Below are 19,955 nucleotides of genomic sequence, written 5' to 3' on the forward strand. Positions count from 1 at the left end.
ATTAAACATTATGTATTATATATATTTCTGAACATCACGGCCAGGATTCTCCAAAATCCCGGCCAAGTGTTGACGCCGGCGTCAAAACCGGCGCGAGCGACGCCGGCGTCAACGGGCCTCCAAGCCCAGTCATTCGCTCCATCCTCGAGGGCTAGAACGGCGCCGGAGTGCTGTGCGCTGCTCTGGCGCCGAAAGCCGGCCCGTCACGGCTGCCGTGGGTCCACGCATGCGCACCACGGCCGTCTCCGCACCAGCCCACGGGCAACATGGCAGAGCCCTATAGGGGCCCGGCGCGGAGGAACATAGGCCCCCTCCGGAATTAGCGCACCAGCCGATCGGTTGCCCCCAATCGCGGGCCTGGCCACCGTGGATGCCCCCCCCCCCCCCCGGAGTCGGCTCTCCCCGCATGCCCACCAGGATGGCCCCCGCAGCCTGAACACCGAGGTCCCGCCAGGTAGGACCATACGCAAACAACGCTGGCATGACTCGGCGGGCACTCTGCCCTCAACCGGCGCCGTGGCAACCGCGCAGGCGCGATTGCCGCCGATTCACCGGTCGCCGGAGAATCGGCGTCCCGGCGTCGGAGCAGTGTGGCAGGATTCGCGCCCCTCCCCCAGGCAATTCTCCGACCCAGCGTGGGCTCGGAGAATCCCGGCCCACATTTATCTTGTTCAAACTCCTGTCTTAAAATTAAATTGTTTATTAAAGTCCAGATTAACTGGTATTACCAACATCATTTAGCTTGAGTCGGACAGTTTGCAAGAATACCAATAGTAAAGGGATCTGCAGTTTATACTACTTGAGAAGACAGTATGCTGCGTGAGAAGATGGTGCTGATTGGTTGGCAAGAGGACTTTTGATTGGTAGAAGCGTTCTCATGGAGAATGCACCAGGGAACAGATAACTGCCAAGCTTTTGTTCAAATTCAAACAATGCCTCTACCAATCCAAGTCCACTTGCCAACCAATCAGCACTCTCTTCTCTTGCAGTATAAATTGTCGTTCCATGTTGTTTCCTTTGTTATTGGTATTTGTGCGAATGTCCTGATGAATGCAAGTTGAAAAGCTTTGACAGCATGTCTTTTTTTTTCCAGTAATACCCAAGCTCTGTACTGCCAAGCAACTATAATTTAGCTCCATAATACTTATCAACTTTAAGCACTATCTTCAATTAGAATCAGAGAATCCCTACAGTAGAAGAGGCCATTCGGCCCATCAAGTCTGCACCAACTCTCTGAAAGAGCACCCTACCTAGGGTCAGACCTCCACCCTATCCCCGTAACCCAACTTTTGGACACTTAAGGTGCAATTTAACATGGCCAGTCCACCTAACCTGCATCTTTGGACTATGGGAGGAAACCGGAGCACCCGGAGGAAACCGACACAGACACGGGGAGAAAGTGTAAATTCCGCACAGTCACCTGAGGCCGGAATTAAACCCAGGTCCCTGGCGCTGTGAGGCAGCAGTGCCACCATGTCCTTTAATAAAATCTTGATATTGTGCAATTTTCTCATTATGTATCAAAGTATGTTTTCTGAATGCAAATCTTTTGTCGTAATTTAGCTTGAAGGAGATCTGACACTGACACCAGGTTTTATTGCTCCTCCCAACTTGGATTATATGGGTTACCATAAGTACATTGACGAAATGCTTCCTCCAGAAAGCCCAGTGCTGTATGGACTGCACTCCAATGCTGAAATTGAGTTCCTCACAGTAATGTCAGATAATCTCTTTCGAACATTAATGGAGATGCAACCGAGAGATTCATCTATTGGAGAGGGATCTGCACAGACTACAGAGGAAAAGGTCAGATTTGCTGTACAATAGTATATAAGGATCATTAATTTTTCTAATATATCATAATGTTAATATACAAAAATTGTATTATGTCAGAGTTGATTTAACTTGTATTTTTCTTAATTTATATGTAAAAATGAACAGGGTGAAAATACCCTTTTAAATTAAAAAACACTAGTGGTGCACAGCAAATCAATCGGCATAGAGAGAATATCTCTTCCAATTGTATAATAAGACACCCCAAGGCATTTCACAGGAACTTTATCAAACATAGTTTGTGGAGTCACATAAGGAGATAGGACAGATGACCAAAGCTTGGTCACAGAGGTTTGTAAGGAGAGGGGAGGCAGAGATATTTAGGAAGGGAATTCCAGAGCTTATGGACTAGGCAACCGAAGGTATGGCTGCCAATGGTAGAATGATTACAATTGGGAATAAAATAGAGACCAGGGGCGCCATTCTCCCACCCCCCAGAGGGTCGGAGAATGGCCGTTGGCCGCCGTGAATCCCGCCCCCGCCGGTTGCCGAAGTCTCCGAAGGGAGAAAGGTCGGCGGGGCGTTAATGGCGCCGCTGCCGCGGAGAATGCCACGGGTCTGCGCAAGGCAGCCGATTTTCGGCCTGCCGATATTCTCCCTTCCGGATGGGCCGAAGTCCCGTCGACGTGATGACCGTTCACGTCGACGTGAATCAAACCTCCTTTTCATCGGCGTGACCCGGTGCTCCAGGCTCACGCCGACCAGCGTGGAGGTGAGTGACGGCCTGGGGGGTTGGCTCTGGGCAGGAAATGGCGTGGCCGCAGTCCGATTGCGTGAGGAGAGGTGTGTCTCGGGTTGTGTGTGTGTGCGGCGGGGGGGGGGGGGGGTTAGAGTAGGCTGGGCTCCGGGGGAGTGCCGGGAGGGGGTCCGTGCCGGGGAGGGGGGGGGGTCGTGCCGGGGTGGAGGTTGGGGGGGGGGTCCGTGCTGGGGTGGAGGTTGGGGGGGTGCCGTGCTGGGGTGGAGGTTGGGGGGGGTCCGTGCCGGGGTGGAGGTTGGGGGGGGGGATCCGTGCTGGGGTGGAGGTTGGGGGGGGTCCGTGCCGGGGTGGAGGTCCGTGCTGGGGTGGAGGTTGGGGGGGGGTCCCTGCTGGGGTGGAGGTTGGGGGGGGGTCCGTGCCGGTGTGGAGGTTGGGGGGGGGTCCGTGCTGGGGTGGAGGTTGGGGGGGTGCCGTGCTGGGGTGGAGGTTGGGGGGGGGGTCCGTGCCGGGGTGGAGGTTGGGGGGGGGATCCGTGCTGGGGTGGAGGTTGGGGGGGGTCCGTGCCGGGGTGGAGGTCCGTGCTGGGGTGGAGGTTGGGGGGGGGGTCCGTGCTGGGGTGGAGGTTGGGGGGGTGCCGTGCTGGGGTGGAGGTTGGGGGGGGTCCGTGCTGGGGTGGAGGTTGGGGGGGGTCCGTGCCGGGGTGGAGGTTGGGGGGGTGCCGTGCTGGGGTGGAGGTTGGGGGGGGGGTCCGTGCCGGGGTGGAGGTTGGGGGGTGGGTCCGTGCTGGGGTGGAGGTTGGGGGGGTCAGTGCCGGGGTGGAGGTCCGTGCTGGGGTGGAGGTTGGGGGGGTCCGTGCTGGGGTGGAGGTTGGGGGGGGGTCCGTGCCGGGGTGGAGGTTGGGGGGGGGTCCGTGCTGGGGTGGAGGTTGGGGGGGGTCCGTGCCGGGGTGGAGGTTGGGGGTTGGGGGGGGGTTCCGTGCTGGGGTGGAGGTTGGGGGGGGTCCGTGCCGGGGTGGAGGTTGGGGGGGGAGTCCGTGCCAGGGTGGAGGTTGGGGGGGGGGGGGGGTCCGTGCTGGGGTGGAGGTTGGGGGTGTCCGTGCCGGGGTGGAGGTTGGGGGGGTGGGTCCGTGCTGGGCTGGAGGTTGAGGGAGGGGTCCGTGCCGGGGTGGAGGTTGGAGGGGGGTCCGTGCTGGGGTGGAGGTTGGGGGTTGGGGGGGGTCCGTGCTGGGGTGGAGGTTGGGGGGGGGTCCGTGCTGGGGTGGAGGTTGGGGGGGGTCCGTGCCGGGGTGGAGGTTGGGGGGGGGGGTCCGTGCTGGGGTGGAGGTTGGGGGGGGGGGTCCGTGCTGGGGTGGAGGTTGGGGGGGGGGGTCCGTGCCGGGGTGGAGGTTGGGGGGGGGGGGGTCCGTGCTGGGGTGGAGGTTGGGGGGGGGGGGTCCGTGCCGGGATGGAGGTTGGGGGGGAGGGTCCGTGCTGGGGTGGAGGTTGGGGGGGGGGGGGGTCCGTGCTGGGGTGGAGGTTGGGCGGGGGGGGTCCGTGCTGGGGTGGAGGTGTTGGGGGTTGGGGGGGGGTCCGTGCTGGGGTAGAGGTTGGGGGGGGGGGGGTCCGTGCCGGGGTGGAGGTTGGGGGGGGTCCGTGCCGGGGTGGAGGTTGGGGGGGGTCCGTGCCGGGGTGGAGGTTGCGGGGGGGTCCGTGCCGGGGTGGAGGTTGGGGGGGGGGGGTGTCCGTGCCGGGGTGGAGGTTGGGGTGGGGGGGGTCCGTGCTGGGGTGGAGGTTGGGGGTTGGGGGGGGGGGGTCCGTGCCGGGGTGGAGGTTGGGGGGGGGGGGTCCGTGCTGGGGTGGAGGTTGGGGGGGGGTCCGTGCCGAGGAGGGGGATGGGAGGGCAAGTGAGTTGGTCCACCTGGCCATGTGCCAGCCTCCAACAGTTGGACCCATGCGGTCCATGCCACCTGGCTGGGGGGAGGAGGGGATATGGGCAATGATGACATGTCGTCGTTCCCCTCCCCCCCCCCCCCCCCCCCCCCCACCAGGCCGTCATGTTTTCAGATCATCCAGCGATGTTGGCCGCCGTGGTGGCAGCCGCTCATGTCTATGTTGCCCTGGATGAGGAGGAGGAGGAGCGTGCCAGAGAGGCGGCGCAGGCTGCCGCAGAGGGGCAGGCGGCAGCCGCCCAGGCTGGAGGGACACCTGACCGACAGGACGAGGGGGGGGAGGAGGACGTCGCGGCCCCACGGCAACGGAGGCACCCGAGGGCGCCCCGTGTGTACCAGCCCCGGCAGTCATACCAGGACCTCACGGACCGGGAATGCAGGAGGAGACTCCGGATGAGCCGGGAAACCGTGGCACACATCTGCCACCTGCTGGCACACCTGTCACCGCGTGGCACTGGCAGGGGACACCCTCTCCCCGTGTCCGTCAAGGTTACGGTGGCCCTGAACTTTTATGCAACGGGGTCATTCCAGGCACCGAGTGGGGACCTGTCCGGCATATCGCAGACATCGGTGCATCCGGGCAGTGACAGATGCCCTATATGCCATGGCGCACCGCTACATCCGCTTCCCCGTGGACCGGGCCAGCCAAGATGCCCGGGCCGTGGGCTTCTCTGCCGTGGCCGGGTTCCCCATGGTCCAGGGCGCGATCGATGGGATGCACGTCGCGGTGCGGCCACCTGCAGATAATAGGGCCGTGTTCACTAATAGGAAGGGGACCTATTCGATGAACGTACAGGTGGTCTGCGACCACCGCATGATGATCCTGCACGTCTGCGCCCGTCACCCAGGCAGTGTACACGACTCATTCGTGTTGTCGCGGTCATCCATCCCCGGCATGTACGAGGGACGCCATCCCCGGCTGAGGGGCTGGTTGCTGGGCGACAGGGGCGACCCATTGCGATCGTGGCTGATGACGCCTATACGGAGGCCACGCAATGAGGCGGAGAACCGCTACAATGATGCCCATGTAGCGACAAGGGGAGTGCTCGAGAGGTGCTTTGGCGTGCTGAAGATGCGTTTCAGGTGCCTGGACCTCTCTGGGGGCGCCCTCCAGTATCGGTCAAATAGGGTCGGCCGCATCATTGTGGTGTGCTGCGTCCTGCACAACATAGCCCAGCAGAGGGGTGATGTGCCGCAGGCAGAGGAGGGCGGAGTGGAGGAGCAGCAGGAAGAGGCCCAGTCCTCCCCAGATGAGGGGGATGGGGCAATGGTCAGGGGCCGGGCTCACACAATTGCGGGTGGACGCGTGTCTATCGCAGGCCATGGAGGATGATGACAATCCGCCCTGCGATGAGCTCCTGGCTCTAAATCGTTGGACTATGTCTGACCCATGGCCACAGTACCACCATCCACCCGGACCATCCCTGCATGCGGCTGTGACACTGCAGCGCATGGTCCCGTCCTCTGCCCGGGGGATGTTGATGGCGGCCCAGGGGGAAGGGGGCAGACTCACCTGGGGCTGAGGTAAGACCACCCCTCACACACACACTTGCGCTCAATGTACATGACACCCCCGCACACTTTGGACAGAGCACAAAGGCAGCTTCGGTAGGTGTAACATTGACTTTAATAACGAAAGGAGTTCATGCACGTGCCCTAGCCCCTAAAACTCATCTGTGCCCTGCACCCGTGCCAACTTACTCAGTGTCTAATTGTTTGGCCTTACGGGCCCTTTGACTACGTCTACGTGGTTCCCCAGACGGTACAGCAGAACTGGAGGTGGACTCCTGTGATTCCTGCCCTCTGACACTGGATCCCTTTGGCGGCCGTTTCCTGGGGCGTCCTGGCCTAGATGGGCTAGGCTGCGGCCCGGGCGACTGGGATGGCGAGCTGCCAGCCTGTCCTGCCCGTTGCCCACCCGATGCACCTGGGACGGAAGGGGGGGGGAGTCCGAGGTGTCGCGGTGTACCGGGACCTCCCCTACAGAGGGAACCGGGACGGACCACACCACCTCCTCCTCCCTCGGGGTGCCCGATGGCCCCCAGGCCTCTACATGGGTGGGGGATGCGAACGGACTGGCCATCCGACGCCCCCCCGACATCTGGCGCTGCCAGTCCTGGAGGCCCGTGCTGGTATCGACAGGGGTCTGCAGGTTTGCAGCCCTGGAGCCCAGGGGGTTGGCAAACCCTGTCTGTGACAGTGCGACGCCGGCTCGCACATGGCCACTGGCGCCGATGCCCTCAGTGATGGCCTGCAGAGACTGGGCCATGGCCTGCTGAGACTGGGCCATGGCCTGCTGAGACTGGGCCATGGCCTGCAGAGACTGGGCTATGGCGTTGAGCGCCTCTGCCATCTGGCGCTGGCACTGGCTCATGGCCTCCCGTGAGAGGGCAGCCATTTCCTGGGCCACAGACGCCGCCTGCACGGAAGGCCCCAGGCCTCGCAAACCGTTCCCCATGTCTGACACCGTCGCACCCATTGCCTCCACCGCGGACGCCACCCGTGCGGTGTCAGCCTGGGTGGCACGCATGACCGGCACCACTCCCAGCTCCTGGACGCGGGTGGACTCCTCCACCTGCGACCGCAGCCGCCGCAAGCCGCCCGTCACCCACTTCGCTCGTCTCCGGGGCGGTGGTTGCATCGGATCTATGTGTGGGTGTGGTAACTGCAGGAACCCGGGATCCATCTGGGCGGCAGATGTTCGCTTGGGCTGGGCTGCCCTCCGACCGCCCGGCTCCTCTGCTGCTCCTACCTCCACGTGCTGTACCGGGACGGCTGTGTTGTGCGCACCAGTGAGTGTACCAGACGCCTCATCACTAAAGTGCCCAACCGTGGTGAGTGTTTCTGCGATGGTGGAGGGTGTTGGTGACAGCAGTGGCGTTGTGTCGTGCTCTTCGTCCCACTCTGAGTCCATGGCACTTTGGCGTGGGGGTTCGTCTCCACCCATCCACTCTGACTCACTGTCCGGTATTTCGTCTTCCTGGGTAGTGCTGTCCCGGGTAGGGGTGTACTGGGTAGTGCTGTCCCGGGTAGGGGTGTCCTGGGTAGTGCTGTCCCGGGTAGGGGTGTCCTGGGTAGTGGTGTCCTGGGTAGTGGTGTCCTGGGTAGTGGTGTCCTGGCTCGGATGTGACGGGGGCCTGTGGCTGCCCCCCTCATCGCTGGGTGATCGCTCCTGCACGTGACGGGGGTGTCGTCTCCCTGTTGCTCCAGGTCTCTCCGTCTCCTGTGGTCTCCGAGGGGCATCCTGCGGGCGTCGCATGCTGGAGGGTCCGGGTCTCTCCGTCTCCCGTGGTCTCCGAGGGGCATCCTGCGGGCGTCGCATGCTGGAGGGTCCGGGTCTCTCCGTCTCCCGTGGTCTCCGAGGGGCATCCTGCGGGCGGTCTGCATCTGCGGGGATGGGTGCCTGGACGTTTGGTCCTGCGATACACAATGAAGCATGCATGGTTAGACATCAGGCAGTGATCAGGTGATACGGGGGAGGGGGATATAGGGGAGGGGGGATATGGGGACGGGCTGTCGGTGGCTCACTTGCTACTACGCCCCCGACCTCTGCACCAGCAACCTCCCGGTCCTCAGGTCCACCAGCCAGTTCCCTTTCCTCATGTACGGTCAGTGGCCTCTCATCAGCGGGGCCTCCTCCAGTCCTCACATGCTCCCTATTGTTGTGTGCGCACTTCTCCTGTGGGGGGGGGGGGAGGGTGGCAGGGGTAAAAGGCAACACTGTTAGGCCGGTATATGAATGCACGCCATCGGTTGCGCGTGCATTGCAGAGGTTAAGGTTAGGGCTATATTCACTTGGGGAAATGGGGGAGGGGGGATATGGGGGAGGGGGGATATGGGGGAGGGGGAATATGGGGGAGGGGGGGAATATGGGGGATATGGGGGAGGGGGGGATATGGGGGAGGGGGGATATGGGGAGGCTCACCCTGCCTGCTCTGACGAGGTCGTTCACCTTCTTGTGGCACTGGGTGCCTGTCCGTGGCGTCAGGGCCACAGCGGTGACGGCCTCTGCCACTTCCCTCCACAGACACCGGCTGTGGCGTGGGGCAACTTTGCGGCCGTGCCCGGGATACAGGGCGTCCCTCCTCTGCTCCACCGCGTTCAGGAGCGCCTCCACATCGCGTGACTCGAACCTCGGGGCTGAGCGACGGCCAGCCATCAAGTCGGGTGTTGCGGTCGGGTGTTCCGGTCGGGTGGGGGGGAGCAGCGCGGCCTTATGAGTCGTCACGCCGTGCAGCGCGTATGACGCTGCACGGCGTGAACCACTGCGCAAGCGCGGATCCCGTTACGTCGCTGCTAGCCCATTTCGGGCCGGAGACTATCGACCCATTTTTCCGACGTGACGTAAGTCGGATTTGCGCCGTTTTTTGCGCCGATCAGCGGACTTTCCGCCGATAACGGAGAATTTCGCCCCAGAATTAAAGAAGCAGATATGTTGGGGGGAGGTAGATTTAGGGTTCCCCTAACAAAGTGTGTTTGTGTGCGTGTGTGAGGGGGGGGGGGGGGGGGGCAAGGCCATGGAGAGATTTGCAAACAAAAATGAGAATTTGGTGTTGTCAAAATGGGGGCCAATGTAAGTCAGCAAGCACAGGGCTGAAGTGTTGGTGAGACTTTCTGTGGGTTAAGGTATGGGCAGTAGAGTTTTGGATGAGCTCAAATTTATGGAGGGCGGAAGGTGAGAGGCCAGAAATAACAGTATTAGAATTGTTGGCGCGATTTAACCACTTCATTGTGCCGAGCACGGATCTGGGAGTTCCGGTTAAATAGTGGGAACGGCCAAAATCGAGATTCGTGCCAGGTGTGAAACGTTTGCTATCTAATTGGCCTGGACCCGATGGCAAGTTCCACATTTCGCCCAAATATGGCAACCATATCATTGACCCTTATTTGCATTCCATTTGAATATCATTAGCGAGATTGAAGTGAAATGCAACGGCCTCTCCAGCGAGAGTGCTGGCTGAATGCAGAAATCATAGAATTGACCAGGCAGCATTTCATCCTGCCTACACTGTAATGAGCAAACTCGGGTTAATTGTGCATTACAATCTGTGTGTCTATTTTGGGGGATTATCAAACTTAACCTCTTTCCTTTTGTTCTTTTTGTAGTGATCCTAAATTTATGCTGTTCAGGTATTTAAATTAGTCATTAAACAATACAAATAGACATTCCCTATTTATCTGTCGTAACTTTGAGGGGTTTAACTAGGTAAGTGTCCAGCAGTGCAGTGAATTGACTGCCCCTAATGTTCTGCTTCACTTTTCAATACTTATGCAGAGTTGTCAATGTAGTTTTGCCTTTGTGTGGGGACCAAGCCTCACATGGGATGTGGAGAACCTCGCGGATCTAAATTTTTAAAATCTGTACACTTAAAAGATAAATACTTGTACACGGGGACAAGTATTTCTTTGGGCCTTTGTCAAATGTAAATATTTGTCAGGCTTGAGAGAGGGGAAGAAGTGGCAAGCATAAGCAAACCCAATGCTGCGGCAGAAAACAGATTCTGTGGACGAATTTTGTGTCCAGTATTTTCTGTTTTTGTCTCAGATTCCAGCATCCGCAGTAATTTGCTTTTATCTTCTATGGACGAGTTACCTAGTGCAGTACCTTACCCCCTCCCCTCCATGTTTGTTTGCTAAAGGGCAGCACAGTGGCTAGCACTGCTGCCTCACGACGCCGAGGACCCGGGTTGGATCCCGGCCCCGGGTCAGTCTCTGTGGAGCTTGCACATTTTCCCCCTGTCTGCATGGGTCTCACACCCACAACTCAAAAGGATGTGCAGGGTAGGTGAATAGGCCATGCTAAATGTCCCCTTAACTGGAAAAAAAGAATTGGGTACCCTAAAAATTTTTTAAAAATTAAACAATGTTTCATAGATGAATAAGTGGATATGCAGCTCTGGTGAGTGTGAGGGGTGTTGGCCAACTTGGCATTTCTGGGCCCCTTCCCCACAACTCAGCAGTGCATGACTCATGACCTTTTGCGGTCAAGTAGGAATCTGAAACTTGGGATGAAAGCAATTGGAAGGTTTTATCTGACAGTTGAGGTTATGGCCATGGTCACCATTCTTATTCTTGCCACACCATGTTTCCTTGTAGGGCACAGTAGGCACAGATAATCTTTGATCCCAGTGATATGTTTGACCAAAGCCATGATAAAAAGCATGTGCCATATGATTTCTTTCCTCGGGTTGTCTTCTTGAATTATGCAATGGTACATTGTTAGTCACAATTTCAGTACACATTATTGGTCCCCCAACAGCAATTCTTACTGTCTTTATAGTTATTGACTTGTAGAATGAAGGGGCCACCAGGGAAAAAGGCCTCAAAAGTATAAATCTATTCCTGCGCTGCAGATTAACTACACTTTTGTGATAGCCCAGTCATTCATGAACAGGGTACCATTGAAACATATAACCACACAAGTAGTCAATTCTGCCCTGCAATCTAGGGATTTCTACCACACAACAGAAGTGAAAGTTCTTTCCTGCTACTGGCTACACTCTACTGATAATTATCTGCCTTTGACACGCAATGCATCAGAGACCTGTATGCTGCAAACATACACTCATTGAAGATCTGTCGACTCCTGCAACTTCTTAGAAGGACCTCCTACATTTCAATAGCCAAGGTCTGAGCCATTCCAGTCCTGGCAACGATTTTCAAGTTCTGGGTGAACGAGTCTACATTGGGCTGCTGGGCGTGGGGAATTGATCTTAATGGGTCTGTTTACACTTCAGACACTTTTATTAAGTACGACCCCTTTGATTTTTTTTCCAGAACCTGCAAATGGGGAGGTTTGCAAATTGGGACGCTCTTTAGCTTATCCAAACCAATACAGTAATATCTTTTGCAGGTCTAACGGACTGTATAGCTTTATTGTCAATAGGGCTCTAAATGTTTTCACAACCTTTTATAGAAGCAAAGGTTTAATCAGTGTTGTGCACACTTGCACTCAGTAAGCCAGAGCACGCCTTACATTATGAAATTATAGAATCTTGCAGCGCATAAGATGGCAATTCAGCTATCATTTCTGTGCAAACTCTGAAAGGAGAATCCTCTTGGGCTCAGGCCCTTGCTCTTTCCCCCAAAACCCTGCATATTTCGCTTTTGGAGTGTACCTCCAAATCCTTTTAACAATTACAATTGAATTTGCTTTTACTCTTTTTAAGTATTGCGTTCCTGACATAACTATTCACTGTATTAGAAAAATATCTTCTTGTTTCATCTCTTGTTCTTTTAGCAATTATAGATTATTAATCAGATAGTTATCTTAACTCAATGTACTTTGGTTGGTGACATTTCCATTGGTGGAAACACTTTGGGCAGGATTCTCCATCCCAGGACGTATGGAATGGGTTGGAGAATTGGGCAGAGGAACAAAAATTGGGATCGGCAGCGGGCGATCTAAATGCCATGCTTCAACCCCACGCTGGCAGCGTGAACGAGGTCCATAATGCGCGCTGACGGGGGATATAAATAGGACCCATTCGCATCTATTTATCGGCCCAGCACCCGATTATCCGGCCTCCCGTGATTCTCCGGTCCCCTAGGCCGGGAATCATGCGGGCACGGATCATGAACCTGACGTGGTGGACCTCACGGTGTGCCAAACGGCCCCCTTGACACACACCAGGGCCATGCTGGTGGAGAACATCTGAAGGCCACCGACTCCACTCCCAACAATGCACTGCCGGCCCACGCCTCCTCTAGCAGACCCTCCCCCCACCCACAGGGACCCCTATAATAGGACCCCCCTCAGGGACCCCCTGCCTAAAGGATCTCAGCACAGATTCCCCCTCCCCCCCCCCCCAAAAAAAGGGACCCTGTCTGGAACCTGGAGAGCATTCCAGACAGAGGCTGTGGGAAGCATTATAGCTGTACTATTTACCTTGCAGCTCCACTTGTCCATTCCTGGAAGGAGGGCAGCTGTATCTGTGTCTGGTTCCCACAGATCCATTATCTGCAAACCATTCAAAGCTTTCCAGTAGTGGTTTGTGATAGACAGCTAGTAAAAACCATCTGCAGCTTTGATCCATTCATATCCTTTCAAGCTTCAGAGGCCTAAGTGGTGAAACCTAGGGTAAGTGCAGTGAAATCACACACTTGAGTGATTGAAATGCACTTCGTGCTTGGAATGCACTTACATGGAGCTGCAAGGTAAGTATTACAGCTATAATACTTCCCAATGTCCCTGTCTGGACTGCTCTCTAGCTTTCATTCAGGGGTCCCTTTTCTCCGCGGGGGGGGGGGGGGGGTCTACCTATTACAGGGATCCTGGAAGGGGGGGGGTCGACTTGCGGTGGGAGGAGGGGGTGGCCAGCTGTGGGACCTTTTTATTGTACCTCCCGCAGAAGATGGTGGCCTGATAGCGGGATTCCCTGTGATTCCCTCGTATTCCATGCCATGCATAAATTTGCAACCCATGGAAACTGAATTGCATCCTGCTTTATGACCCCAAGGGGATCGAAAAACTGGTGCAATTCAGCTCCGGAGGGAGAACATAGGGTGGGATTCTCCGTGGACAGGATCCTCTGCTTCTCCGGCAGTGCACTCACGCCCGTGGATTTCCTGACAGCGGGGGGTGGCCACAATGGGAAACTCCGTTGGCCGGCTGCTAGGACGGAGGATCCTGCGGGGGTGCACTGCGCCAGAAAACTGGTCTGGCGGGACCTAGAATCCCGCCCATAATTTCCCAAACGGAGAATACAGCGCCACATCTTTTATGCAATCATATGCTTAATCGACAGGTTTTTCTAACAATGTTCTCTTTGATGCTTTAGAAAGACATCTCAGTAAGTTACAGGGTGGCTGAAAAGAAACGGGTGAAGACAAAAAAAACGGTCCAAGAGAAAAGTCTCAGGAGGCTTTTTGGAGATAGGAAGGAAGGAAGGAATGTGGCAAAACAAAAGTGATGTGGAAGGATGTTCCAGAGAGGCAGGGTAGTGGGGCAGCACAAACTGGTGGCACAGCTGAAATAACTAGGTGGCTGTAACAATTATTCACTTTCTTTATCTGAAACAGACCATTTCTCAGGATCATATTTGTGTGGGCCACATAAAGATGTACTTTTGAGGGGACTTCCGGTGACGGCGGGCGGGAGGCAGCCGCGCGTTGCAGGGCTCCCGTTCGGGAACGGCATTGTCGGGGAGTAACGCCTGGTCCTAGGGCCAGCGACGGCAGTAAAAGTCGGGAGACAGCGCACAAAGAAGGATGTCAAAAAACAGCAAAAAAACGGCCGTGAAAAAAGCAGCTGAATGTCCGTTGGGGAGTGGAAAGGTCACCGTGGGGTCAGCAAAGAAAATGGAGGCTGGAGCACCAGGGGAGGCCGCAGTGCTTACGGCTGAAGAAATAACTAAGGTGATGGCTGCGGAATTCGAAAAGCAGTTGGCGCAGATTGCGAAATGCATGGAGACGGTGAGGAAGGAGATGAGGGAGGTTTTGAGTGCGCTGGTGGAGGAGGCGGTTTCCCCAGTGATGACGGCGGTGGTGAGCGCAGTGGCGGAGGTGCGAAAGCATGGGGAGGCGCTGAAGGAAGTGGAGGAGACATTATTGCAGCACGATGATCAACTTGCCTCGATGGGGAAGGAGATGCGGAAGGTGATGGACACTAACAAGGATCTGCGAGGAAAAATGGAAGACCTGGAAAACAGATCCAGGAGACAGAATTTGAGGATTGTGGGGCTGCCCGAAGGAGTTGAAGGACCAAAGCCGACTGAGTATTTTGCCGCGATGCTGGCAAAACTATTGGGGGAGGGGGAGGATCCCTCCCGATAGGAACTGGATTGGGCTCATCGGTCGTGGAGTCCTGTACCAAAGGCGAGTGAGCCGCCAAGGGCAGTGACTCTGTGCTTCCGCAGGTAGTGTGGAGAAGGTCCTGAACTGGGCCAAGCAGAAGCGGGTGGTGCAGTGGGCTGGAGCTGGTATACGTGTATACCAGGACTTTACAGTGGAACTGGCGAGGAGGCGGGCTGCCTTCAACCGGGTGAAGAGGGCACTGTACATTAGCAAGGTGCAATGCAGCATTGTATATCCAGCGAAGCTGAGGGTGACTTATAAGCTCAGGGACTTTTATTTTGGAACGGCGGAAGCAGCGGAGGAGTTTGCGAAGGCAGAAGGACTGTGGCAGAACTGACAAATTGAGGAATGGCCATGTGCCGATGTAACCTCATGACTGTATTTTCTTCTTTTTTGTATCACTGCGCGCGGGTGTAGAGGCTAAAGGAGCCAATGTTGTATATATTTGGACAAGGGAAGGGACGGGACTTTCACTCGAAATGAGGGTTCTTTGGGGTGTAGATGGATATGCGGGGTTTGTGTGCTAAAAGGGGATCTTTGGGCTTTCCTAGGGCCGGGAAAGGGACCCGGGCGGGGGCCTCCACGCTGGCCGGTTTAAGCCGGCCAGTGAATGGGAGTGAGGTGGGGGGAGGGGCTGCAGCCATCGGAGCCTGGCAGAACAGGGTCCGAGTGGTCTAGCCGGGGTGGAAAGTTGGGGGGAAGGAACCGAGGTTGGGAGGAGTTTTACAAGAGGCAGTGGACGGAAGGAGCTGGAGACTGGGGGGGGTACAACTCTGGGGTATCATGTACAGTACTCTGAGGCTGGACGGCGTTGGTTGGGGGTGGGTGGGTAGATTAAGGGTGACTACGAGTAATCCCAGATTCCTTTTTGTCATTTGTTTATGTAAACATTCGGGTTGAGGTTTGGGGGTTGGTGGGCGGATGGGATCGTTGTTATTATGGGGATTGACATATCTTGCTGATTAATGTTTATTGTTGATGGGTGTAAATGTGGGAGAAAATGTGAAAAAGGAGAATTTAAAAAAAAAAATTGGTTTTTTTTTTTAAAAGATGAATTGGTGAAAGGCTAGCAAAATTGGTTGTCAGGTATGAACAACATCATGTTGAGTCATGTAACCAATTTGGCAATTTGTCACACTTTAAAAAAAAAAAAAAAAAATTTAGAGTACCCAATTCATTTTTTTTTCTTTCCAATTAAGGGGCAATTTAGCGTGACCAATCCACCTAGCCTGCACATCTTTGGGTTGTGGGGGCGAAACCCACGCAAACACGGGGAGAATGTGTAAACTCCACACGGACAGTGACCCAGAGCCGGGATCAAACCTGGGACCTCGGCACCATGAGGCAACAGGGCTAACCCACTGCGCCACCGTGCTGCCCTACAATTTGTCACACTTAACATTGAATTGTTTCATGCAGTGCTGAACTTCATCAGTCACACCATTTATAGTTTTGTACTTTAGTCTGATTTAATGGCATGCAAGCTAAAATAGACAAACATAAAAGATGAGAACAACAGGAGTACTTTAAGAGTCACTGAGTCATACATACACATGGGAGGTTAAACAAAAAATATTCATACGGTCTGTAATCTAAGTTCAGATGTACATTTTGTTAACCATAAATTGTTCCAATGATTCATATCACTGCCAAAAAACAATTAAACATATTTGAAATGAAAAGCAATTAAATGTGCCACAGTTCTAACTCTACACTAATTTCCTTCAGATGAAGAATATTCTGGATGATATTTTAGAGAAACTTCCTGAAGAGTTCAACATGACAGAAGTTACAGCAAAGACAGCAGAGCGTACTCCTTATATTCTTGTTTGTTTCCAAGAATGTGAACGTATGAACATACTTACACGAGAGATCAGGAAATCACTTAAAGAACTGGACCTTGGACTGAGGGTAAAGTTATTTTACAATGTAATATCTTGAGGAAATGAAAAAGGCACTGACACCCATTTTTAACTGGTGGGCTGGTTGCAAATCCAGGTCAGACTGATCCAACAAAAGCCTTTACTGTGTAACAGCTTTTAAAAGGCTCTAACTAAAATGAGTCTGAGCTGTCTCAACCTAGTTCCTAATGATTAGGAGCCAAGAGAATAAACATACTGAAACACTAAATTGCTGCTCATTATCAGACATACTACAAGAATAGCTGGCATGCAAAATTTGAAATGTCACATTGGTACAGTTGGAAGCTCCTTATATTTAGGACGAAGCACTGTTCTTGTGGAATGTAAAATAAACTTTAGCCTGAACTTCATGTCAGCATTTAAAAATATCTAAAACAAATAATGGAAATGTGCAGGTTCCCAATTAGGAGAGTGGAACAGAAAGCGACATATTTTCTGTGTGAAATTCAAGATTAGAAAATACAATTAACAGAACTAGATGAGATTTTTCTATTCCTCTTTCTGCTACTTTGTACACAGGGAGAGCTGACTGTCTCAGCTGAAATGGAAGCATTGCAAGCAGCATTGTACTATGATAATGTTCCTGAAATGTGGAGCAGAGTTGCATATCCATCTTCGTATGGACTGGCACAATGGTAAGAAAAATTGGCTTCATAAATGAATCACTTACTAGTTAATTGTACAATTCAAATGAACCGCAAGGAAAAATACTTTGAATAGTTTTTTTGAAGTTTTTTTAAAACTTGATTTTAATTTGAAAATCAACATTAATCTATTAACACTACGCATCTAATGCCATTTCAAAGTTAGATTAACATTCCCCTAGGGCTGCACTGTGGTTAGCACTGCTGCCTCATGGCACCAAGGACCCGGTTCGATCCCGGCCGCAGGTCACTGTCTGTGTGGAGTTAGCACATTCTCCCCGTGTCTGCATGGGTCTCATCCCAAAAAACGAAAGATGTGCAGTTTGGATTTAGCACACTAAATTGCCCCTTCATTGGAAATAAAGAATTGGATGCTTTAAATTTATAAAACTAAAAAAAATGTTTTAAAACATTTCCCGGCAGAGTGGAATATGAATAAAAGGGAAATACTTCAAAAGGAGTCATCTTTCGACTTCAGACTTCCCAATGGGGAGCCTAACCCTCCAAGAGCAGAGATCAAAAATTCAGGCAAGGTCTGTGCATGAGTTCCATCTGTTCAGTTAAATGGTTGGAAAATCAAGTGGCAGTGCATGGATTTGCATTTCCTGCTTGCAGTAGAAAGTTAGATTGCATCAGATATTCATGATAGATTAAAGATGATGCTTCGTAGCTATTCCCAATGAAAGACCGCTCTATGAATGCCAGATGAGGTATTATTTGACATTTAATTTTTAAGTGTCACTGCTCCCATGAGCACATTTAAAGGTATTTTAACAAATTCACACGGCCATCAGATGCGCTCCTTGAAGGATTCATTACAATGGATCAATGAGACTCCCAAAAGCACATTGGAGGTCTCTAACAATGTCGAGAAATTGCACAGGGTACCATGGATCTTTCATGGCAACTTCACTGGGGGGGGGGGGGGGGGACAGCAAAAAACAAATTGCATTAAAGACCACTTACAACAATTGTCTTTCTACTGAAATTACGGCAGCAGCTTAGAGACCCAGAGAATTTGAGGCCCCAAATTATAGAAAATATTCCCATTTTTTATAGAATTCACAATGCAGGAGGCCCTTTGGCCCATCGAGTCTGCACCGGCTCTTGGAAAGAGCACCCTACCCAAGGTCAACACCTCCACCCTATCCCCATTACCCAGTAACCCCACCCAACACTAAGGGCAATTTTGGACACTACGAACAATTTAGCATGGCCAATCCACCTAACCCGCACATCTTTGGACTGTGGGAGGAAACCCACGCACACACGGGGAGAACGTGCAGACTCCGCACAGACAGTGACCCAAGCTGGGAATCGAACCTGGGACCCTGGAGCTGTGAAGCAACTGTGCTAACCACAACAATACCATGCTGTCAAACGTGTTGACTGAGTTGTGGGAATTCTGATGTACATATTTTTGTTGCAACGTAACTCTTTGTTTCGGAGGTTCAATGATGTTATTCTACGTTGCCGTGAACTTGATACTTGGACTCAGGACCTTGGACTTCCTGCTGTTGTCTGGCTTTCTGGTTTTTTCAATCCGCAATCTTTTCTTACTGGTAAGTTTAACTGGTGCATAACACACAGGTAAGAGCCATTACTATGTTCCAATTTCACAAAAAGACATTTGAAAATATAATCTAACGGGATAACAAGGTCCTGATATTCAGGTGACCTCAGAAATTAAAATCCAGGGGTCCTTGGTGTACTCAAGTTGGGACTATAAAATTGCTAAGATTTATGACAAAGTGAGATTCTCTTTACTAGTTTCACATAAGAGTCATCAATCATTGGCATCTTCTAGTATTCAGAAAATAATGCGCTGGGTTGTTTTCAGCAAACAAGTCTCAAGCTCTTTAAGTGGCCATACAATAAAGCAAAATAAACCAATGAAGCCAGTGGGTGTAAAGCATAAATTGAAGCTATTCAGCAACATTATTTATCACATTTATTTGCCACATCATGAGAAACTTTCTTTACACTGCACGTTTTAGTCATCAAAACAACTTTCATTTCTATAGACTTTTTAATATAATAAAATGTTCCAAAGCCGTCGACAGAAGCTATTATCAAACACAATGGAGCGGCACAGTGGTTAGCACCATTGCTTCACAGAGTCAGGGACCCGGGTTCAATTCCCAGCTTGGGTCACTGTCTGTGCAGAGTCTGCACGTTCCCGTCGTGTCTGCGTGGGCCTTCTCCGGGTGCTCCGATTTCCTCCCACAATCCAAAGATGTGCGAGTTAGGCGGATTGGTCATGCTAAATTGCCGCCCGTAGTGTCCAAAACGTTAGGTGGGTTGCTGGGTTCGGGGATAGGGTGAAGGTGTGGGCTTAGGGTAGGGTGCTCTTTCAGAGGCCGGTGTAGACTAGATGGGCCGAATCGCCTCCTTCTGCACTGTAAATTCTATGATAATCTTTGACAATTTGACACAGATATATAAAGATATATAATGAAATGTTAAAACAAAAGCTTGGGCAAACTGGTAGATTTTAAGACACATCATAAAAACTGAATGAGTGAAGAAGTTTAGGATGGAAATTGCAGAGCTGAATACATTTCCACTTGAGATGGAATAAAGAAACTAACTTGGCACAAAAGGCCAGGAGCTGGATTCTCCATCCCACTGCGCCACATTTCCGTTTCAGCATGCCGGCAGGATGCTCCGTTACGCTGGCTGGTCAATGGGGTTTCCCATTGTGTGGCAGCCATATGCCGTCGGGAAACCCCCGGGCTGCCGGCAATACGGGGCATCCCGACGGCGGGGATTTCAGCCCCTGAATTTGAAGAATGTAGAGATTTAGGAAGTTGCAGGGCTGGAGGAGGTTAGAGCTGGGCAGAGTGGGGCAGACTGAGGGTGCACACCGAGGGGGACAAACAATGCGGTTTGAAAACAAGGAGGAAATTAATTTACATCTTTTAATCAGGAAGTGCAGGATGTGCTATTTCCCGATGTTGCATTCCCAACTTTGGAAAAGCAGCCATTCAATCTGGAATTTTTGTTTCCAAGAGTTGTTTGCAGGCTGGAGTCGGGGCCACTGCTTCCCGTGGCAGGGATGAAGTGGCAACAAAGGCAGATGGGTGCCTAGACTGGCACGTTAGAAATGCTGCCACTGTTCATTGGGACATCAGCCC

General features: G+C 53.1%; 1 protein-coding gene across 1 annotated transcript in view; it reads left to right on the top strand.

The window, feature by feature from the left end:
* The window catches only part of LOC140425201 (dynein axonemal heavy chain 11-like), a 755,586-nt gene that overhangs the window by 731,127 nt on the left and 4,504 nt on the right, over positions 1–19,955 (top strand). The window contains 4 exon segments of the mRNA XM_072509215.1: positions 1,564–1,806; positions 15,981–16,163; positions 16,694–16,809; positions 18,268–18,380. Coding sequence (XP_072365316.1) covers positions 1,564–1,806; positions 15,981–16,163; positions 16,694–16,809; positions 18,268–18,380 — 655 coding nt within the window.

The sequence above is a fragment of the Scyliorhinus torazame genome, chromosome 6 (assembly GCF_047496885.1).
Source record: "Scyliorhinus torazame isolate Kashiwa2021f chromosome 6, sScyTor2.1, whole genome shotgun sequence".
Lineage (NCBI taxonomy): Eukaryota > Metazoa > Chordata > Chondrichthyes > Carcharhiniformes > Scyliorhinidae > Scyliorhinus > Scyliorhinus torazame.